Source organism: Bufo gargarizans, chromosome 6 (genome assembly GCF_014858855.1).
Source record: "Bufo gargarizans isolate SCDJY-AF-19 chromosome 6, ASM1485885v1, whole genome shotgun sequence".
Lineage (NCBI taxonomy): Eukaryota > Metazoa > Chordata > Amphibia > Anura > Bufonidae > Bufo > Bufo gargarizans.
In genome coordinates, this window is record NC_058085.1 from 65037950 (window position 1) to 65062208 (window position 24259).

The 24259-nt window shown below is 44.2% G+C and overlaps 1 protein-coding gene across 4 annotated transcripts in view; it reads right to left on the minus strand.

The window, feature by feature from the left end:
• ITGB4 (integrin subunit beta 4) overlaps window positions 1-24259 on the minus strand; it is a 67867-nt gene that overhangs the window by 27240 nt on the left and 16368 nt on the right. For all 4 annotated transcript variants that reach the window (XM_044300309.1, XM_044300311.1, XM_044300310.1 and 1 more), the window contains exons 2-17: window positions 23795-23872; window positions 18079-18161; window positions 15788-15889; window positions 14333-14537; window positions 12730-12826; window positions 10192-10363; window positions 8387-8650; window positions 7107-7196; window positions 5782-5904; window positions 5508-5675; window positions 5218-5294; window positions 4219-4430; window positions 3289-3392; window positions 3042-3140; window positions 1836-1965; window positions 1588-1704 (exon numbers count right to left, since the gene is read on the minus strand). In XM_044300309.1, coding sequence (XP_044156244.1) covers window positions 1588-1704; window positions 1836-1965; window positions 3042-3140; window positions 3289-3392; window positions 4219-4430; window positions 5218-5294; window positions 5508-5675; window positions 5782-5904; window positions 7107-7196; window positions 8387-8650; window positions 10192-10363; window positions 12730-12826; window positions 14333-14537; window positions 15788-15889; window positions 18079-18161; window positions 23795-23864 — 2113 coding nt within the window. In that variant the 5' untranslated portion in view covers window positions 23865-23872. The remainder of the gene's footprint in view (window positions 1-1587; window positions 1705-1835; window positions 1966-3041; window positions 3141-3288; window positions 3393-4218; window positions 4431-5217; window positions 5295-5507; window positions 5676-5781; window positions 5905-7106; window positions 7197-8386; window positions 8651-10191; window positions 10364-12729; window positions 12827-14332; window positions 14538-15787; window positions 15890-18078; window positions 18162-23794; window positions 23873-24259) is intronic.

The following is a 24259-nucleotide window of genomic DNA, read 5'->3' on the forward strand; positions in this document are numbered from 1 at the left end:
TGGACCACCATTCACCTATAAAGCTACCACCAGCCACGCACTAGGGATTGGCCAGGGTGAAGAGCCTGACCTGGACTATCCATCCATAAAGCTACTACCAGCCATGCCCTAGGGATTGGCGAGGGTGAAGAGCCTGACCTGGATCATCCACCCATAAAGCTAACATCAGCTACACACTAGGGTTTGGCGAGGGTGAAGTGCTTGACCTGGACTATCCACCCATAAAGCTACCATCAGATGAGGTAAAGTCCCAGCTTCTGTTGTACCCACATATTTATTCCCTCAAGCCCCTAAGTCATAACCAATCACAGCCTTGTCACCAAGGCAAAGAAATAAGAATATCCAGCACTGTCATTGGCCAAACTTTTAACCAATAGAATAAAGGTTGCCCAAGCATTGGCAACCCCAATCAAATCCATGTTGCCATCCCAGTCAATCGGCCCGGAGAAGGCAACACTAAAAATGGCGGAAAATATTCCCGTCAAAACTATCAAGGGAACTGACATAGGATGACCCTAATCCCATGTGGATCCCTCCTTAACGTCCTGGATCCTACCAATCCATCCATAAAGCTACCACCAGCCACACACTAAAGATAAGCGAGGGTGAACAGCCTGACCTGGACCACCAGCCATCCATAAAGCTACCATCAGCCACACACTAGGGATTGGTGAGGGTCCATTGGTCATGCCACACTCATGAATGCACAGCCTGGTGGTAGCCCATAACTTATTATGGTGCGAAAATCCCTATGAAGGCCCACGTAAACGAATCCCATCATCTTCTACACTTGCACAGGGAACTGTACAGAGACTTTAATTTTAGTGTCTTTAGAAGCTATTCTCATTAGGCTAGTTTCACATTTACGGCTGTCCTTTCTAGCAGGCTGTTCCGGCATAGGACAGCCTGCCAGAGTTTTCAGGATCCGGCATGGCTGGATACTGCCACCTACCCGCTGGTCCCCATTGACTATAATCGACTCCAGCAGAGATCTGGTCATTACGCAGAAATATGCTGGGAATCGGTCGAATAAAAACCTCTGCACGCAATGGTTGATTCCTGGCATTCTCTGCCGAAACAGCATGCTGGAGAGGATAGCCGCAGGTGTGAAACTAGCCTTAGTGACCTGCTGATTCCCTCCTGTCATATACAGTGTCAGCATTGTACTGCTCCTGATTCACTAATAATTTGTACTTCTGCTGATTATCACCCAAACAGATTCATCTTCTGCTCTCAGGAATAATGAATGCGTTTTAGTCACAATGGGGGAGATTTATCATAACTAGTGTAAAGGAAAATTGATAGCAACCAATCAGATTCCACCTTTCATTTTTCATAGTAGCTGTGAAAAATAAAAGGTGGAATCTGATTGGTTGTTATGGGCAACTAAGCCAGTTTTCCTTTATACCAGTTTTGATAAATCTCAATCAATACAGGTTGTCAGTAATTATTATTATTTGACTTCTTGTAGTCGGTGGAACATGCCATACAGCCTGAATAGCAATCGTTTTAGGTTTAGGTCATATATGCCCTCAGTATGAAAGCAGAAAGTAAGAGCCCGGATACAGGCTGTTATGTGCCTCTCACCCTTTTTCTTCTGGACCAGCACGGTGTAGTTTGCCGACACAGATTCTTCCACGGTGTAATGATAGGTGCAGTCATCATTTTCATCTCGGAATGAGCATTTCTCAGTTCTGTCATCAGCTGGCATGGAGACACGGCAGTCAGTGAATGTGACCATAGGAAAAGCCTAAGCAGACCTACCAGGAGTCCTAGGAGTCCAGCTCCGGTATCAGATGGTTAAACGATAGAAATATGTCAATTCGGTAATTTACCTTTGATGAGTTCATCCACCATCTTTATCTTAAATTCACAGCCTTCACATTTTTTGCCCTTCTTCTCTCCACTGCCCCATGCCTGGCATTGTACACATGTTCTCGCATCCTCACAGGCTCCCAATAGTCTCTATTTGGACATGGAACGAAAAACATCGAAACATCACAAAACCCCAAACTCCAAAATAATTCTATATCGTTTTTAAACGTATGTGCCTATAGTTAAATCTAGCCCTGATTACCTGGCATGGGAAAAATATATTGGGGCGAGCTTACTATTGAAAATGCAACCGTTATTTAAAAAAAAAAAATTGCACCAAAAAAATGGCGTGCATGCTTTGCCTTAGGCCTCATTCACATCTCCTTTTTGAGATCCGTCAGGCTGTTTCGGCACAAAGCCGCTTGCTGGATCTCATCGATCAGGCTTTGCTCTACTTCACTGCCAGATCCCCATTGACTGCAATGAGGTACGGTGTTGATCCGTCCGATTTCCGACATATATGTTGGGTTTTGGCCAGAAAAAAAACGGTTGCATGCAACCGCTTTTTGTCCAGCCGACAGCTGGAATTTCTGCCAGATTTACAAACAAAACAAATAATTTTATGCCTCACTCGACAAGGAGATGGGGCTTCATAGAAAAGGGGGTATGGCTTACATACACCTCCATGCCTCAAAAAATGCACCAAAATTTTGCCGCATTTTTTTCAGTACAACTACGCCAACTTATAGGTGGTGTAAATTAAGTGTACAAAATATTTTTGGTGCATAAGCAAAATTCTGGCACACAAAAATTTTTGGGCAGAATTCTATCATAAATCGGACAGAATTCTATCGTAAATCTAGCGCAGGATTTTACAATACTTGAAATTTACAAAGCTCCATGCACCAGAATAGTAAATTTGTCTAATGTTAAGACTGTGATTCGTATTTTTAGACTGTGCAAAGTGCAAAACTATTAGTAAATCTTGGACATTTTTGGCTTGTACCCCATCGGTTTTTAAAAGTTTCCTAAACAAGGGGAGTCGTAAAATGCGCCATTCATTTTCGTCACAAAATGTACACGTTCCTGTATGTGCCCGGAAGGGAGAAAAAGGACTCAAAAAGGCCTAATGGGTTGTGCCAGTTTTATTATGCCGGCTGCAGCATTTTCTTAGTTGACTCATATTCTTGCCACAAGCATAATCTTTACATTGGCGGCATACACACCAGGGAGCTGCTAAATTCACAGAGCCCGTCTGTAAACTGGAACTTGGAGTCACACTGGCAACGTCCACAAACGCATTTCCCTCGGTTATTGCACAAGCCCTGTAGAGAAAGAAATTACGTCAGCTTCAACTGCAGTTATCATGTAGAGATGCAAAAATTGTATGGCCTTGTAATAAAAAAAACTGAGAAATGTTCTGCAATCTACCATTGTAAATCTAAGCATAGGACATTGTGGAAACAGACTCACCCCATTTCTATCCAGGCAGGTTTGATTGCTGGTTGGACATTCACATCCAGCCCCTTCCCATCCAGGTTGACACGCACAGCCTCCCATGTAACAGTGGCCTCTATCTGAAATTACAAAAAAGGACACAGGTGGCGATGAGTACAGCACCCTCCCCAAGAAACCAGGGTCATTTGTGTAAATAATATATAATGTTTATATCCTGCTTTAACTAAGCCTCCAGCTATCATTTGTGATCAATGCCCCTTAATTATAATGAGATGTCTCTGCTGACTCTTCCTCTGTCTACACAGAAAAGCTAAAGTGAGCTGCCGAAACAGGAAATATCAGTTATGGTTTATGCAACATTGTAAAAATATTTATGACATATTTTAGGGGTATTTTATATGGGGACTCACATACAAATAGCATACGACACCTAAATAAATAAAAAAAGTTTATAATAAAAATCTGATTTAAATATGTAAAATGGCAACAGTAATTAGGTTACCTAACAATCAACATAACATCAAACTATATCTCATTTTTAGCCATTTTATTTTGTCTATAAGGCTGGCCATACACATAAGGTCGCTGTTTTGTCAGTCAGCAGCTATGTCCCTCTGTCCCCCTCACCCAAGTGTGCATGTGTTCTCAATTGGGAAAGGGGAGTAAGCAGCTACTAGACTTCTCTGATGGTGTCTTATCTCCCAAGAACAAAAGGGATGGGTCATCTTGAAATCCAACATCCCAATCTTCTCTTTCCTGGCATCTGCCATCAGAGATAGTTGGGAGGCCCCATACACATTCAGAGGTCGTCCAAAGTCACCGAAATGGGCAGGTTTGGCCAACATAATTCTAATGTGTAGGACCGGGCTAACAGAACTTGTATGATGTTCTATCATATGATTTGCTAAGAGGCAGCAAATGCTGACTGCCTCACCCTCCTCTTACCATTGCACATGAAGCCACCTGTGCGCGGGCACTCGAAATTGTTGAACTGGCAGAATACTCCTTGATATTGGTGGTTTGGGGACTCGCCGTAACATTGACAGACTCCACAAAGACATTCTCCTCTTCCTGAGCAGATCTCTGTTTGATTGGGGGCAATGCATGACTGGCTGTCTATGGCTTGCAGAGATGAACAGTTACAGAATTCTCCTCTCCTGTAAAAAATATAGGATCATAGATACATAGCATTTGTCTTCCCAAAAACAGTTTTACAAAATATAACTTACTACCAAGATGGCCAAAAAAAAAAAAAAAACACATAGTGTGTGACACCTGTAAGTAGGGACAGACGCGGATAGTGAGCCCTGACCTAGAACCCAGCCCTCTTTCCCTACCTACTTGCAGTATCAGCCCTAGGAAGCAAGACTGCAACTGGCCGACAGTCCCTATACTACTAAGGTGCAGAGACGGACAAACACCAAGAGACAAAAACAACCCAAAGGGAAAGTCGTACGAAAATGGGTCAGAACCATGCGGAGAACGCCACACAAAATGAGAGACAGAGAATAGTCAAAAGAGAAGCCGAGATCAAATATCAGACGGGATGCACAGTGCAAATCACTTGAGACAGAGACTTGTCCAAAGACATTCCGAGGTCAAAAGCACAAATTAATCCAAGAACCAGGAACCTAGCTAGTGAACCCAAACAAGACTATTACTGGCACTGGTATATGGCCAGTAAGGGTTTAAATAGAGCACAGAGTCCCTGGATCAGAACCTGATAGGTCATGGCTCGGCACCTCATTAGTCCTAGCACATAGGAATAGAGCAGCTGAGCAATCAGCACACTGCTAATCTCCCCCAGCACACGCCTGATGCTGGAGATCTCAACGCTTGAGCCCGACAAGTAAGTTTGTGACATAGTGTATTCATCTAATACCAAGGTCCCCACCGGACATAGAAACATCTGCAGCTACATAGAGGGCAAGACTTTGGACTCACCAGGGTTCTCTGCATTCGCAACGTCCACAGGCAAAGTGGCCATTCCTGTTGCATTTTGGGGAGTTCATTTCTTTTTGCTATAGACAAAGGAAAGCAAAAGGTGAAAAAGCTTAGGATCCAATGTAGTATATTATACAGCCAAGACAAGCTCTATTGAAGTGCCTTCGGAACAGGGATTTGGGACCCACATTCTTGTGATCATGGGGTCCGGGCAATCATGTATTCATCGTCTCTCCAGTTAATAGGTGATTAATGTTGTGGGACAACCCCTTTAGGCCGCCTACACTTACCAGCTCACAGGGGCACAAATCACACATGACTGAGGCTTCAATTTCCAGTCCATTTGTGAAGGTAGATGGTTTAAGAAGGATGTTGCCAGACTGGTCTTGAGGGGGCAGGTCACAAACTTTTTGATTGCCAACTTTCTCTAGAGCATTTACTTTCACCTTAAATGTCCCCTAAAAAAAAAGGAACTGGAGTAAACCCTTATGCCATCTCCCTCTTCCTTATCGTAATAATTTTGAATAAACATATCAGAATATTACCCCCACTTGTGACACTCACCACTTCACCACGGGTCACCTGGAAAGATCCGGCCTCTGTCAATTTAGCCGACTCTGATGAGACTAAAACATTCATGGAACGAGGTGTGTTATCATCTCTGATATCCATCCTTGAGCGGATTTGCTAAAAGTAAAGTATAATGAGTTAGCATACATATTTCAATAATGAAATCAGGTTGACCAAAAAGGGCAACTAAGGCAAAAAGTGTTTTTTTTTTACAGGTCATGAACAAGTATGGTGATGTTTCTGGAAGAAAAGTGTATGATGCCTCAGGGGTTAGCACTGTTGTCTTACAGCGCTGAGGTAATGGATTCCATCTAACCAAGGGCAACATCTGTAGTTCTTCTGAGTAGATTCATTTTGAATTTAAAGGGGTTGACCCATGACAAATATTCTACATTTGTCAAACCAGCACCTGGATCTGAATATGTTTATAATTTCATGCAATTAAAAATTTTGTATAGCCACTGAGTTCTTCACTGAAATCTATCTGTATAGCGCCACCTGTTGTTTGCTCTTTTTCTAATTTCTTTGTCCTGCTCACTAAGATGGAAGCACATGCTCAGTTCCATCTTTCAACTGCACTGCCCCCTTAAGAAAGGACACACGCCCTGAGCTGCCAGCCTGAAATAAAACTAGTAGAGCAATTGGAGCAATTAATGGGCATCCGTGTGAGGTCCAGGGCTGGTTCTAAGTTTTTTTGGAAAGAGATTGTCATGTACTATACGATATTGGAGTTTTATTTTTTTTAATTAATCATGGGATAACCCCTTTAAGTTGTGGGCCTGAATGGGCACTCTGAGCAATGGCAGTCTCTGGTGGAATATAAAAGGAATACTAGACCCTTTCCTAATCTCACACAATCAGGGACTGAACCTTAAAGGGGTTTTCCGGGCTCCTGATATTGATGATCTATCCTCAGGATAGATCATTAATATCCGATCTGTGAGGGTCCGACACCTCGCACCCTCTCTAGCCAGCTGTTCACTGCAACCTCCAGCGTTGTAACTAGCACTATGAATGGAACAGAAAGCACAGCGCCATTTAAAGTGTAGTGGTCAGGCATAGTTACTGCTGCTCAGGTCCCATTCTTTTCAATGGGAGCTGAGGTGCAGTAACCCAACACGGCCACTATCCTTTGAACGGCGCTGTGCTTCCTGTTTCATTCACAGTGCTAATTCCAATGCTGGAGGCTGCAGTGAAAAGCTGATCGGTGGGTGTGCGGGGAGTCGGATCCTCACTGGTCAGGAGATAACATATTCTTGTACTGCCATAAGAATATACTGCAGGTTGTCCAGAATTACATGTGTAATGAATTATTGTACCTTAAAAGCCTCTTCCAGGAGCTGCACAATGTTAGATGAGTCCTCCTGCAGTTCTCCAATTTCAGACACCTTGAAGTACTTGCTTAATTTCTGTGAAGACAAATTGTTAATTATCCTGGAGCATGATATTCAGCCTGGCGCACCATTCACTAGAGTATGGACAGACACGGTGGATCTACAAACCCTTTACCTGAGCATTGCAGCTTCCATGCTTTTCCTATCTTTGTATAGAATTTAATATAACATTACAGGTATGTTCACACGTGACAGATTTATTGCAATAATTTTGGTGACTGTCCTACCCGTCTGAATGGGCATTGCAGAAATCGAGGTGCTTGGCACCAAAACAAGCCCATTCAGATAAATGGAACAATGGGGGACATTGCTGCAACAATCTAGGGAATGTACCCGATTAATAAGATAATAAAAACAATACAAAAACAATATATGTGTTCTGGTAGTTTAATGGATTTACAAGAAATGTAAAAAATGTTTTAAAGGCCGTGGATACCTTCAGGGCATTTTTTGTTATGATTGCCATTTACTCATTTTGAGCTAAAAATCTTTTTTTCTTTCCATTTGGTCTTTATTAAAAATGTTCAACTGTTTTGGGGTTACAGGAGTTAAAAATCAGTATGTTTGCAGAGTATCACTTCTCAGTCCCATCAGCTGATGACTCATGTGAAGCCTTATTTCTGATCTGCTGACCTCATAAAAACTCATGTAGGCTATATTCTTCAGTTTGCTAAGAATTCAGCTATAATGAGTGTTTATGATGTCAAAAGATCAGAGATAAGGTTTCACATGAGCCATCAGCTGACAGGTCTGAGAAGTGGTATTCTGCAAACAGACTGATTTTTAACCCCTGCAACACAAAACCAGCGGATTTTTTTTTTTATAAAGACCAACTGAAAAAAATATTTTCAGCTCAAAATGAGTAAAATGCAATAAAAAAATCCTCTGAAGCTGTCCATAGCCTTTAAGTCTTGATTGGTTACTATCAACTAATGTTCCTAAAATGGGAGATTTTCTCTAAATGTACCCATTCCATTGGGTAGATCGATAAACATTGCCTGTCCAAGTGCGCCCTAAAAGACATGGTAGGCATCTTGTGATGGATACACAAAGAAACTTCACAGTGAAGTGGGATCAATGGAACCAGTGACCCAATGTACCGTAAGTCTGTGAAGTACAACATAGATTTTGGACCCACAGGAGAAACGTCTTGACTCCCATCACTTATCACCAAAAACAAGAGTCTCCTCCAATTTATCACTTACATCATAGTAGCTGTAGGAATGGTTGGTGACGGCAAAGATCGGAATTACGTTATTCTTAGCAAGAAGTCGCACAAGAGTCGGAATCGATGGGTAATCTTGAAGGGTGTCATAAGTGTAAAGTCCAGATTGATCCAGATGGCATTGCTCATCGTTTCTGGGCAGGATCCCATCTAGCACGTTCATTCCGTCGGCCTCATAGTGAAATGCTGATTCCGTGGAGAACACCAGGATGTGAGTGCTTCCTTGTCTCCACCCGATTTGGTTCTACATAAATTAAAATAAAAATCCACATCATATATCATGCATGCCCATATCATCAGGGTGCTCTAGACCGGAAAACAAGAACTGTCATATGGGCAGCTATAGCATCTATGATGATCCTCACGAATGTCATAATGTCCATATAGCAGTTGGGCACAGTTGTCTAAAGTAACACGTAGGGGGCGCACCATGGACAGTTTCTTTATGCCGGACCAGTCTTTTCATAGTAGAGTATCTGAATACTAACAAACTTGCTATTGATTATATTACCACTGCTACTCAACCCTACATCTTTTTGCACTGTGATATTCAGCACCCATAGGGTACCCCTTAGGTTATACTGAAGTTTATACACAGCTGATTCACATTTGTATGACCACTTTCTACTTTCAACATTGGCAGCCTGTAGCTCATGAAGGAACTCACTTGTCTGCACGCATATACCTCGTTGCTGTCATGGGTAAAAGGGGCGATTTATCAGCGTTGCAAAAAAGATGATTATTGGCTTTCGGGTCGAGGGTGGCAGTATTTCTGAACCTGCGCAGTGTGACCTGTTCTCATGCTGCTGTGGTGAAAGTGTATGATAAGTGGACAATTGGCGCCATTGTGAATGAGCAGTGTGCAAACTGCGAAGCACCACGTGCCATTGATGTGAGAGGTGAACGTGGGCTACAAAGATGCGCAAGGGTGGACAGACACGCTACAGTGGAGCAGGTCACCTCCAAAATGAACCAGGGGACAACCAGCCATGTGTCTAACACAACAGTTCAGCGAACCCTACTGCGTATGGGACTCCGAAACAGACGGATGGTCACTGCACCTCTGCTAATGAAGAAAAGGCTTTAATTTTCCCAGCAGTAACGGAATTGGACCTCCACTGACTGGCAAAGAGTTGCCTTCTACGATAAGTCACGTTTTTTGCCTCATCAAGCAGATGGACATTGGCGTGTCATGCGAGAAACACCCTGCAACCATTGCTGGAAGAACACAAGCTGGTGGTGGCAGCGTTATGGTCAGGGGAATGTTTTAGTGGCATTCTCTGGGCTCACTCATCCATGTGGAAGGTACTATCAACCCTTTGGGTATGAATCCATCCTTGCAGATCTCGTACACCTATACATGCTGATTTCCTTCCTTGAGGGGGATGGGATCTTCCAGCAAGAGAATGCAACGTGTCATACATCTATATATCTCCGACATTGGTTGGAAGAGCATGACTAAGACACCCAAGTACTACCCTGGCCTCCTAATCACCCAGACTTTAACCCAATGGAGCATCTGTGGAACCACCTTGATTATCATGTTGGCTCTATGGATCCTGTCCAAATACCCTCCGGAAGCTGTAGGATGCACAGTGCAGTCAGCATGACTCCAGATACCTGTGTCCACCTATCAGGACCTTACTGAGTCACTCCCAGCCCGTCTAGCTGCTGTCTGTGCTGCACATGGCGGTTACTCTGGATATTAGCTGGTGGTCAGAATAATTTGACTTGACCATGTTTATTGTGTACATATTAATTCATGTAAAAAAAAATCCTCATTACCGTGCAAACAGCTGACTGGAGAATGGCATCAAACCCACCCTCAGGGGCATCTAAGTTTCCAGAGATTCTCTCTTTCTTCAATTCGTCTCGGAACTGATCAATGTTGTTTGTGAGTCGGATGACGTTCTTAAAAGAGAAAGGGGGCGTACTATCGGGCCATGGCTGCTTCAGTCTGAAAACAAGGCAGAGCAGAGAAACGTAGTCATACTTTGCACACATGCTCATTTTTTTAGGAACAAGCAATGAGCGTGTAATTTAATACATACATTAAAACTAATGGGGTGGGATGTATTAGGACTGGTATTTCTTATGCCAGTGTTAATAGGGTTGTCCCATCTCAGTGTTTCATCTCGTCTATGAAAGACCGAGAAGGGACAACCCCTTTAACATACCTTCCAATCATCTCGGATCCGGCGGGACAGTCCCAGATTTTAGTGGCTGTCCTAGGGTACCAGAGAACGCACATACAGTTGAAGGCTGTTAGCGCCCTGCTTCACCATTGTTCTACCTAGCAGCAGGTGCAATGCGGTGTCATCTCTGAGCCTGCTGATCTGAGCAGGAGAGTGCATAGGCCAGAGGATCACCCCCGACCTATGTGCTCTCCTGCCCAGCTCAGCAGGTGTGATGACGTCACTGCTTTACGTCTGCTGTTGGGGAGATCATGATGTTCTCCATTCATCTGGGGAACAGGGCTAGGCGAGTATTACTCTTTTATTTTATTAACACTACAGGGGCAGCACAACTGTAAGGGGGTCATAAAGGGTGCAGCATTATTATAAGGTAGGGCCTAAGGGGGCAGCGAGGGGACATAACTGTGAGGGCATTCTTGGCCTCGCCTAACAGCAATGAAGCATAGTAGTTTCCAAGCTCCTGGGGCATAGGTGTAGATCCCATGATCCAAGTAGCCAAATATGGCCCAAATTGAATCCATAGGAGTAAAGTGAGTTAACCTAAAAGACTGTACTCTTTCCAAAAATGGCTGTATCAACGGGCAGTTCCACATATAATGATACAAATCTGCATCTGGGGCACCATATTTAAAGCAATTGGGAGTCCCATAAGCACGCATTCGAAATCCCCTTAACAGTGTGAGGAACAACATATGACTCAAGGTCAGTCTCATTTATAAAAAATCTGGTAGATAGGAGAAATTTTTGAGCCTGTTCTATTGGCAAAAATATCGCTGGTGGTATGTCAGTTTAGCGTTTTCTGAAAAACCAACATTTCTAGTAATGGGTGTCCCCAGTTTCTCAAATAGCTTTTTCATATCTGCTTTTATGGTGCCCATCAGGGGTGCACCACCAATGAGGCCAGGTCAGGCGATCGCCTCAGGCAGCACTAGGTAGGGGCAGGAGGGGGGCAGCAGAAGGGCCATGGGCGATGAGCAAAGGGGTGTGGCAAAGGGGTTAGGTTAAGAAATTGGCATGGGGGGGGGGGGCGGCGCAGTTTCAGTTTTCGCCTCAGACAGCAGAAAGGCTAGGTGCACCCCTGGTGCCTATATACATTATATGAATATCAGCAGATCCCCCTCGTTTCGGCAGGATCGGCTGACCACATGGAGACAATCATGGCAAATTCGGGCCGTTTCAGGTTAAAAGCGGGAGGCGCTTATGTAAGCCCACCCATCAATAGGCGGTGGCAGTCTGGGCTTAAAGGGGTTGTCTCACTTCAGCAAATGGCATTTATCATGTACAGAAAGTTAATACAAGGCACTTACTAATGTATTGTGGTTGCCCATATTGCCTCCTTTGCTGGCTGGATTCATTTTTTCATCACATTATACACTGCTTGTTTCAATGGTTACGACCACCCTGCAATCCATCAGCGGTGGCCCTGTTTGCACACTATAGAAGAAACCTATGTGCACTCCCACGTTCCCGGCTACCAGAGAGGCCTGCCCTTTTTTATATAGTCCGCAAGCTTGGCCACCGCTGCTGGATTGCAGGGTGGTCGTAACCATGGAAACAAGCAGTGTATAATGTAATGGAAAAATGAATCCAGACAGCAAAGGAAGCAATATGGATAATAACAATACATTAGTAAGTGCCTTGTAGTAACTTTCTCTACATGATAAATGCCACTTGCTGAAGTGAGACAACTCCTTTAAATACCCCACATTTTCCAAGAAGAAAGTTGGTAAGTATAGAGTTGGCATCATCTATTTGCATGGCCAGAAAATAGAAAATTTACCTGTATCAAATTAACTCTATACTACCCTCTCAATAATAAAGACTCTCAACACCAATATATCAGTTTGTTGTCCTATTTGTTTCTCCATTACTACCATGGAGTTATCTGGGATTACAAAAAGAAGTTCTGTTTTTTTTCCAGAAACAGCGCCACTCTTGCCTATTGGCCGTGTCTGGTATTGCAGTTAATTCCTAATCAGGTAAACCTCTGAATCACACCCACCCCTTTTATGTTGAGAAAAACACAATTGTCCCAGTATGAAATGGCCTTCATATCACTTATCTATCCAGTGGAATACCAATTACTATCCACGTTATGGTGCTCATCATGGTGCGTTATTATACTCACTTCTCTGGCCTCATGTCTGTCTGAGGAACGGACACTTTATCCACAAATTTCCCAAAGCCGATAGTGTAATCAGTTGAGAGAGTGCGGACCACATCAGCTGTTAAGCAAGCAAATATAAAGAAGCATATGAGAAGCAAAATAATGAAAAAATCATTAGTCATCATGTCTTCTGTCACCTTCATCTAGACTTTCCTCAATCTCCCAGAGCTTTACTTTTCCACAAATGTATGGATTCTTTTCTGTCACTTTGGAGGTTATGGGGCTTGCCTCATAAAATCAAACCCTGTCCATATGTTCTAAGCATATGGACACCATAGAGGAGGATCCCCGCTCCCATTCTGGAGGTCCTGAGCTTTCTTATGTTACAAAAACAGCCATTATATGAATGGCCGCAATGTGATACTACATTTCCTCTACCGTGGCCACTGGAAGGAAGTTCCTTGATGGCCACTACTTTCAGTAACAAAATCAGCTGTTTGCTGGGTGGAACCAGAGCTAATCACCCTTACAGCATTTTTTTGACAGGGGTTGTCTAAAATTAGGCAACCTCTTTAAAGAAGACCTGTCACGTTCTCCGAAAATGTCAACCTCCATTAGTTGACTGTAGCCTCCACTCAACAGATTAAGTTTTTTTCCCCCCTACGTCCCTCTGTTCCTGAGCAGTTTGTCACCAGTAGGTCCCCAGTATGCTATTAAGGCCATGCACTGTCGAGGAGACATTTTTCTTAATGTTGAGTGCACCAGAGATCTGACGACGTCCATGTTGAACGGTCAATGTGGTTGGAGGATGTGACAGGTGTAGTTACTGAGTTGATTTACACATATCTTCCTAACACGTGTTGGGACTTTATTCATATATTATTTACAATTGGCCACTAGGACCATCAGTGTCCCTTGATTGACACGTGTTAATAATTCTAAAAAATTGCTTTTATTACTTGTCCTTAAAATAACTTTCTTAGAACTCTATATTAACCCTATAGTTAAAATTATCAGCATAGCCTGCCTGCCTGTTAGTAATTATCACAGTATTGTCCATGATTCTCAAGTCCGTCCTCTAGGTGGCTCTATGCGTCTGCGGTAGCCTATTTCATACGTCCTTTATTGTTCAGGCGTTTCTCTGCTTATATACTGCACGCTGTTATTCCCACAGCGTGTAGGCTACTGTGCCGCCTTGCAGGACTAGGCTCTTATAGCCTCTGCCCAAACCCCTGAAGACGCCTGGTCGGCGAAACATATCGGGGGGCAGCTAGTGAAGTGAGCGTTTTAGCCAGCGGTAGCCTGGCCTGTATTTATGTCTGAGAGAAATACAAGTATAAGAGCCTAGTCCTGTAAGGCGGCACAGTCCCTCCTAAATGTAGAAGAGGCAACAGCATCCACCATCTATTAAACTTTATTGCTCAAACATCATACAAGAATATGCAATGTTTTGACTCCATACAATGGCTGGGTCAAAAGTGGATCATCCCACATTGGCATACATAAGCTCCATTGTGAAGTTGTGCTGTCCTACACCAATTTTTTGTATTGACTGCCGTCCCTTTCACTTTAAAATTCTGTTGATGATGTCCCACAATAACAAAAATGATTGCCCATTCCTTACCCAATTTATCGCCCATATTTTTGAGATTTTCCAAATCATCAGACATCGAGTAGGAGAAGTCCATCAAGATGTATAGATCTACAGGCGTATCCAGGGGTTCAAACACACGGTATTCAAAAGTATGTTCCTCGCCAGCACGCAGTCGCATGGACATTTTTTGAGGGTAGACTTGTGTTCTACTTTCAAATTTGTTAATCTCTTCTTTCTGTAAGGACAGGAAATGGAGGAACCATTTATGAGAAGTAATGTTCTGGCTGAATACACGCAGATGAAGTCTTTAGTTCTATTTGGGCATCAGTATTGTCATATTTTGCTTGGTTGCCTGGTCATAATGGAACTTGTAGTTCCAATAGTTACTCAAAGAGGTTCTCTGGGACTAATGAACCTTCAGGTAGGTCATTAATATTAGAACGGTGGGGGTCCAACTCCTGGAACCCTCACTGATCAGCTGTTTGCAGAGTTGCCGAAACCAGCTCGGGCCACTACACACACCAAGCTGTATAGTTCTTGTTCTTGTTCCCAGTGCACGAGCTTCTGAAAAACAACTGATCAGTAGGGGTACGGAGAGGCGAACCCTGTGTATCTAATATTGATGACATTTCCTAAGGATTGGTCATCAATACTTCTTTCTCGGAGAACCCCTTTAAGTTTGTTGGCCTCACTGTTTTTATGCTTCAGGTTTGATTCACACTGATTGGCACTGTCTTTCATCAGGGTTCCGTTGTTTTTGGCTTAGCCTACAGCATTGTTCTTTCCTTCAAATCAGTAGATACCGACAGACGCCTTATAAGTCATGGAACTTGTCAGAATCTGTTCTTTTAAAAAGGATATCGATCATGTTAATAAGGGGTCTTAAAAGGGTTATCTCACACCATAAACGTATCCTCTATCTACGGGATAGGGGATAAATACTAGCCATTTCTAATAGTTTCATAGAAAGTGGATGCAGCCTTAGCAATGTGCATGCTCGACAGCCAGACCATTAATTTTGGGACTCAGGACCACTGTTAATGTGATCAGTGGGGGTCCAAGCGATCAGACCCTCTTTTATCTTATGGATACATTTATATCTTGAGATAACCCTCTTTAGGTGACCACACATCTTCAAAAGCTGTCATCCGATGGCTATTCCTCCCGTCACCCCCACACACATGCATGCTCGGTTTGGATTGAACTGTGCACATGTTTTGAATGGGGAGGGGGAATAAGCACCTCTGACGGTGGATTATCTCCCATGAGAACAATGGAAATTCATCATGCCTGATCCTTCCTTCCCTTAAAACAATCTGTTAGGAGGAAGTTTGGAGGCCCCTATGCCCATAAGATAGTTGGCCAGTCCAGCCAAAACTTGCAGGTTTGGACAGATTTTTTCGTACATGTACGGACACCCAAAGGTAGTGTGGTTCAGTAGAGGCCATACTGAAGTAAGAGGAGTTAGTAGGATGTATCACTTACCATGATTGTTCTGATCTCGCTTTTCATGTAAACAATTCCGGCAGCGCTGCATCCATAGGAGATGAGATTGTCCCTTAGGTCGCAACGAACATTATGATAATTCTGAGTAAAATAATAAAGAGCAGTGATAGGAGAGCGTTGCCTTCATGTAATGGCAATTACAGCTTATTTTAATCACCCCAAAGCTACATTACTTGTCCTCCATGTCTTCTGAGAAACAATATGAATCAAGATGATCTATCATATCATGTAAAGCCATATTCAGAGGTGTAAGGGATATACTACGAGGAGTCTGGAGGACAACCACCATGGGAGTTGTAATGGTTGGCCTATTGGTTGATACAAGTCTTCCCGGACAAATATAAGCAAGAAATTACTAGATTTTTTGACAACTTGACAAAATAAGATGACTCAAGGGTTCATCTATTGGTAAGGATTGGATTTTAGATACAAGTGTTGCTCAATCTGGCAGACAATGAGTAGAATAACCTCCAGGACCTGTTAACAGTCCGTCCAACTGTTTGTGCCACATATCAAAGGAGACCTCCATATACTGTACAACCCCCATTGGACCATATCCTAACATCTCCTAACCTTGACAGTCCATCTACTTAGTTCATGAAATCTAAATTTTTTCCAGAAGGTGCAGTTGCCATAGTTTTAGGCGTTCAGGCCATTAGAAGCAGTGTGACCCACAAAGAAGCTGCCTCTAGATAAATAAGGGAATTATTATCTGTCTGTTCTGTCCTATGATCCTGCACCGGACATCAGACAGAACGTTTCCCCTCCATCAGCTTTATTTTGCCTCCTTGCTGCTACTTGAGAACAGGTGTCTGACCGGGGTGCTCCATCCATAAAGCAAGGCAAGAATTTAACTTCAGGTGGTACCCTTTCCAGGCTGCAGGGGGCAGTATTTTTTTTTAAAGATACTCCTTTTTAACACCTTTCCCTACTACCCATCCTCTCCCCAAAAAAATGTAAGTTCTGCAGGAAAGAATATTTGGCTGGGGTGTCCTAACACATAAAAGATGCATCCCAGGTGAGAAAACATTTTGATAGAGGCAGAAGATGGCGCTAGCGAGATAGTTCTCGTTATCTGAGAGACACGTGTTTGCATATTACTTTCTCATGGAGCATTGCAACTAAGCTGGTCTCCTAGTTAGCCCCTAAGATGGAGACAGAGCAAAGAGTAAATTAACATTAAAGGGGTTCTCCGAGATTTTTATATTGATGGCCTAGCTTCAGGATAGGTCATCAATATGATATTGGTGGAGGTCTGACTCCCAGCACCAGTGCGGATCAGCTGTTTGAAGAAACCGTGAGCGCAGCATCTTCCTCATTGCTTACCAAGCACAGTGCCATCCACGGGCTAGTGGCTGTACTTTGTATTGCAGCTCAGCCTCATTCACTTGAATGGAACTGAGCTGTGTGTAGGCCATGTGACCAATGGACGGTGACGTCAATGGCCTAGGAAGAGGCCTAAGTAGTCATGGAATGCCAAACAGCTGATGCCGATCTGATATTGATGACGAGGCTTGAGAGAATCGACCTTCGGATCATAGATCCGAAGTCGATTTATTCAAAAACTTTGTTTTAATACTGTTTCCGTATAGCATTAAAATGTATTGGCTCCTTGGAGGCAAAGTTCGTCTTGGTCGAAGTAACATTTTAAAATAGGATTTCGAAGTGGGCCTTGGTACTGGCTGCTACCACAGTACCCAAGATGACTTCAGATTCCTATTTTTAACCGTTTTTAAATACGCAGATAGGAATACTGTAGTAATTCACCAAAGTCTCGCACTACTTCGGACGAGACAAAGTTTGGCTCCACGGAGGCCAATACATTTTAATGTTGTACGGAAAGAGCATTAAAAACTTTGGGGGAGATTTATCAAACTGGTGTAAAGTAGAACTGGCTTAGTTGCCCATAGCAGCCAATCAGATTCCACCTTTCAATTTTCACAGCTCCTTTGGAAAATGAACGGAGGAATCTGATTGGTAGCTTTGGTCAACTAGGTCAGTTCTACTTTACACCAGTTTGATAGACAGATCCGATTTACTCAAGCCTATTGATGACCTGTTCAAAATCCCACAGAACCCCTTTAAGGAAACAGAAGAGAACACTGAACGTGCCCCTTCCAGTACATAGACTGTTCATTTTAAAGAAAATATACAATCTGCTTGGAAATTATAAAAATTGACTATAAATGAGATTATTATATTGTAAAAAAAAGTGGAAGGAATGGTATATATATGAATACTATATATGTGTGTATAGGTGGCAGGCTTACCTCGTCTGTGCAGTACGAGCAGTCCTTGTTCACACGAATACATTCTGTGCAGGTTTTAGCTCCGGACGCCACACAAGCATTGACTGCGAATACAAAGATAGCGATCAGGGATGATGTCTAACCAGCTGGGTGACCAGCCATGTGGGAGGGGTACTGGCAGAGTCCTGCTTGTCACTGGTTCCAAAAAAATACGGGGCCTAGGCTGGGTTCACATCACGTTTTTACATCCGTTTAACGTTACCGTATACCATAGAGTTCCATTGAAAAAAAAAAAAAAAACGTAGGATACAAGAACGTGGCGTTTTTGTATCCTTTTTTAAAAATACCGTATATATATATACAGAGGCACAAAAAGTGATGTGACCCCGGCCTTAGAAATGGCTGAAGAGAACAGCGAATTTGTATTTATTTTGATAATTATTATGATAGAAATGTATTTTGAGTGATTTTAGTGTATGCAGTAACGCATCATTTCACAGGTTTTAAGTGTCGGTGCTGATACACAGGAGCGGGTCAGCTTTTATCATTCTGATATTGGGAGTGTCAGAAACCATGACGTCTCCCAGGTTCTCTTTGCTGGGGGGAATAGAAGACACAAGATTCAGGGATTCTACAATGGATTCAGGACAATTACATTGCGGCAGATTTACTGCTAGGGATGAGCTACAGTTTCGGGGTACATGCTTTGCAGCACATTTATTAAAGGGGTTGTGCCACAATGTAAAACATGAAAATCAGACATCATATAGCACATGACAGCCTCTTTCTAACAAAGTTAGAACCAGTCCTGTACCTCACATGGATCCAGAAATCTCCACATTCATTGCTCTAATTGTTCTGCTAGATTTATTTAAAGCTGGAAGCTCAGGGGGTGTGTCCTTTATCATGAGTTGTGTCCTTTCTGCTGCAGCTATCTCCATACCACAGCTCGGGGGGGGGGGGGGGGGGGGGGCTTTCTGCTGCAGCTATCTCCATACCACAGCTCGGGGGGCTTTCTGCTGCAGCTATCTCCATACCACAACTCGGGGGTGTGTCCTTTCTGCTGCAGCTCTCTCCATACCACAGCTCGGGGGGGCTTTCTGCTGCAGCTATCTCCATACCACAGCTCGAGGGGAGGCTTTCTGCTGCAGCTATCTTCATACCACAGCTCGGGGGGCTTTCTGCTGCAGCTATCTCCATACCACAGCTCGGGGGGCTTTCTGCTGCAGCTATCTCTATACCACAGCTCGGGGGGGCTTTCTGCTGCAGCTATCTCCATAACACAGCTTGGGGGGGGGCTTTCTGCTGCAGCTATCTCTATACCACAGCTCAGGGGAAGGCTTTCTGCTGCAGCTCTCTCCATACCACAGCTCGGGGGGGCTTTCTGCTGCAGCTATCTCTATACTACAGCTCGGGGGGGCTTTCTGCTGCAGCTATCTCCATAACACAGCTTGGGGGGGGGGCTTTCTGCTGCAGCTATCTCCATACCACAGCTCGGGGGAAGGCTTTCTGATGCAGCTCTCTCCATACCACAGCTCGGGGGGCTTTCCGCTGCAGCTATCTCCATACCACAGCTCGGGGGGGGGGGGGGGGGTTCCTTTCTGATGCAGCTCTCTCCATACCACAGCTCGGGGGGCTTTCCGCTGCAGCTATCTCCATACCACAGCTCGGGGGGGGGGGGGGCTTTCTGCTGCAGCTATCTCCATACCACAACTCGGGGGTGTGTCCTTTCTGCTGCAGCTCTCTCCATACCACAGCTCGGGGGGGCTTTCTGCTGCAGCTATCTCCATACCACAGCTCGGGGGGAGGCTTTCTGCTGCAGCTATCTCCATACCACAGCTCGGGGGGCTTTCTGCTGCAGCTATCTCCATACCACAGCTCGGGGGGCTTTCTGCTGCAGCTATCTCTATACCACAGCTCGGGGGGGCTTTCTGCTGCAGCTATCTCCATAACACAGCTTGGGGGGGGGGCTTTCTGCTGCAGCTATCTCTATACCACAGCTCAGGGGAAGGCTTTCTGCTGCAGCTCTCTCCATACCACAGCTCGGGGGGGCTTTCTGCTGCAGCTCTCTCCCTATCATAGCTCAGGGGGCATCTCCTTTCTGTTGCAGCTTTCTCACTACACAACAAGGCTTCTCCTTTTTGCTGTCGCTCTCTTCCTATCACAGCTCAGATGGCGTGTCCTTTCTGCTGCAGCTCTCTCCCTATCACAGCTCAGGGGACTAATCTCCCTGTAACTGTCACAGCTTCTAACAGTAGACATAACTGGTGGCAGTTGAAGAACAGAACTGAGTATGTAGGAGGACATGCACATTACTGCACAGATTAAACACCAGGGGGCGCTATTGTAATGAAGTATAGAAAATATCTCACAAATGGAGCATTTTTGTAACAGAAAATAAATTACAAAAGTAACTATTACATTCAGTTCAGTCTACTAGAAGCCACTTACAAAAAAATCGGAGGCCCTCCTTAGCCCCTCTATTTTGGAAACATCATGTACATTGAGCTGTTTGTATGTGTTCAGTTTATACAATACAGATGTGAGCGTGTATCGGGGCCGCGGAGGATCCACAATTAGTTGTAAATGGAGGGCTCTTTTTCTCCCTAGTACTTTGTTTCCAGGCCCGCCCTTCACTCCAGGCGCTCTTGCACTGGAATCATGCACATAGCTATACGATGCGTGACAGTCTCCTGGGGCAACCAACAAAAGAGATAAATGCAGCTGGACTCGGCCGGACTCTCAGCCGTCCCCATCAATGATTTCACTGCCTCTGTTCTACCTAAACATTTCAATCAACTAGAAGAAGACCGTGCGCTCAAAAAGACTGCAGAAGTAGGACAGCGAGCTGCGTCCGGATATGCTACATGTATACGCAGCTGCGTCTGGATATGCTACGTGTATACCAAGAGCTACCATACCAGTTAGTGTCTTGGGATGGACGGATTCATATTGAGAAGTGAATGTCTTGAAGAAAACCTGCCACTTGGTTTTCTTTTCCTAAGGGTACTTTCACATCGCGGGAACTGCCTGCCATTTTGCCAGAACACTCGGGACCGGATCTAGCATTAATGCATTTCAATGGGAAAAAATGCAAGTGTTCCGGAATTTTGGACGGAGATAAAACCGCAGCATGTTGTGGTATTATCTCCATCCTGAAAAGGCAAATAGACTGAGCTGAAGACATCCTGATGCCTCCTGAACGGATTACTCTCCATTCAGAATGCATTAGGATAAAACTGATCAGTTCATTTCCGGTATTGAGCCCCTAGGACGGAACTCAGTGCTGGAAAAGAAAAACGCTAGTGTCAAAGTACCCTAACCCACCGCTATGCCGTTCAACAAGTCTGAGTGAGAAAGGATAGGCGCATGCGCGGTGCACTGATAAAGCCGAAGCATGCACATCTTGTTTCACTGCACATGCCTGGGAATCCAAACTCAACAGATATCAGCATGGCTCCTATGATGTAGCATGCTCAATTAAAGGGGTTGTCCCATGAAAAATATTCTACAGTTTTCAAACCAGCACCTGGAGCTGAATACTTTTGTAATTGCATGTAATTAAAAATGTATTATTACTACTGAGTGTTTCAATAAAATGTATCTGTATAGCGCCACCTGCTGTTTGTTCTGTCTCTTATTTCTTTGTCCTGCTCACTGAGATGGCCGCACATGCTCAGTTTCATCCTTCAACTGCCTCCTGAGCTGTGATAGGGAGAGCATGGACACGCCCCTGAGCTGTGATAAGGAGAGCATGGCCACGCCCGCTGAGCTGTGATAGGGAGAGCATGGCCACGCCCGCTGAGCTGTGATAGGGAGAGCATGGACACGCCTCCTGAGCTGTGATAGGGAGAGCATGGACACGCCTCCTAAGCTGTGATAGGGAGAGCATGGACACACACCCTTATCTGCAGCAGAAAAGACACTCCCCTTGAGCTGCCAGCTTGATATAAATCTAGCAGAGCAATGAATGGGGAGATCTCTGGATCCATGTGAGGTACAGGGCTGGTTCCTGCTTTGTTAGAGCTCATGCACACGACCATATGTATTTTGTAGTCTGCAAAGAACGGATCCGCAAAAAATAAGGATGACGTCCATGTGCATTCCATAATTTACGGAACGGAACAGCCGGCCCCTAATAGAACAGTCCTATCCTTGTCCATAATGCATACAGCAATAGGGCACGTTCTATTTTTTTGCGGAACGGACATACAGATATACGGAAACGGAATGCACACAGAGTTACTTCCGTTTTTTTTTTTTGTGAACCCATTGAAAGGAATGGTTTTGCATACGCAAAAAAATTGGAACAGACACAGAAAGATAATACGTTTGTGTGCATGAGTCCTTAGAAAGAGATTGTCATGTGACGTCCTATATGATGTCTGATTTTCATTATTTACATTAGTCATAGGATAACCCCTTTAAGTTTCAATGGGCGTCATTTCAGCCCGAGCTGCGTGACTATTCATGGGAACGACACTGCCCAGAGGCAATTAGCACATATAGCATGGACAGCTGCATTAACTATATAATACAACTTCTGGACCTCTGCCTTCTGCCATCCCTCTGTTATTCCTCCTGGAAATACATGAATACATTGACAACTTAATGCCACCATTCCCCTTTTCCACAGGATGTGTCTGTATACTGATTGGATGCTGTCAAACAGGTGGGCGTAAAGTACTCCCACCCTACCAGGGGAAGTCACTGTAAATATCTGCATCTTTTTAAGACATATTCTATTATATTGCAATGGGTTGGGTAATGGTGTCACTAGAGTAGATCTTTTGGGGGGAGCTTTCAGTAACCTTTGGCTCCAGGTTTGGAGGTTAGAGTTGCCCCCTAGTGTAGTGTGAGGGTAGGAGTGTGTCAGGCCTCATGCACACGACCGTATCAGTTTTGTGGTCCTCAAATCACGGATCCGCAATACACAGATTCTGCCACCATTTTTTCTCAAACTCCTGTAGAATCTGTCTGAAAAATGGACAAGAATAGGACATGTACTTATCTTTTTTTGCAGGGGTCGTGGAACAGATATACGGATGCGGACAGTACACCCATCTTTTGCGGCCCCATTGAAATGAATGAGTCCGCATTTGATTCGCAAAAAATGCGGATTGGAGGCGGACCAAGAATACGGTTGCGTGCATGAGGCCTTAGTGACCAACGTGGAGGTGCTGATGTGTCATGATGGCGCATCACCCACATATACAGGGACTGGTATTTAGAACCGGGCGGCGTGTCAGGGCAGAGGTTGTGTCGACTGACTGTTCCTGAGCATTTTGCACATCAGGACGCATCCGTTCCGTTAGGATGCGATAGTGTGAAATCAAATCGGGAAAAAAACGTATCCATCACTAATTACTTTGAAAGTCAATGGGTGACGAATCAGTTTTTTTATACTCCATAGAATACGTATCCATCACGATTGACTTACATTATCTTCAGTGCCTGATCCGTTTTTATGACTGGACACAAAACCGCAGCTTGCAGCGGTTTTGTGTCCGATCACAAAACGGAATGCTGCCGGAATGGAAAACATCCTGAACGGATCTCTTTCCATTCAGAATGCGTGAGGACTAAATGGTTACATCTTTTTCCTGGTATTCAGATCCTCTGCCGGTTCTCAATAACGGAAAACAAAAACGCAAGTGTGAAAGTAGCCTACATATATTCCTTTCACGGGGAACCCCCTACTCCAACTTTATGTACATATCATGGAGGATGGACTTACCTCTGTTGCAGTTAACATTGGAGATACCCAGAAGCAGCAGCAGAGCCCCCAGGATGTGAGGGACGACCATCTCCCCACCTGAAAGACACGCAGAATGGTTAGATGGTACGTCCACATTACAAGGAAGCGATATAGAACACAAGCATACAGGCGGTCACTTATGATCTGATTTACGCCAGTTTTTGGCATTATTAGGCCACAGATTTTTTCGGTAAGGTCAATCTGGCCCAATCTCACTCATCATGTTGGCTGGCGTAGTTTAAAGCATGCTACATGGCTGGCGGTAGCAAGAGTCAAAGTTATGTAGGGGCCGATGCCTCTACATAACTTTGGCGCATCTACCGGAAGCGCCAAGGAATTAAGACCATATACCGTATAATTTGCCGGTCTTAATAAATGTCCCCCACAATACATATACATTATATACAGCAGAAGAAGACACAAGAGGACTTTTTCGTGTACTTT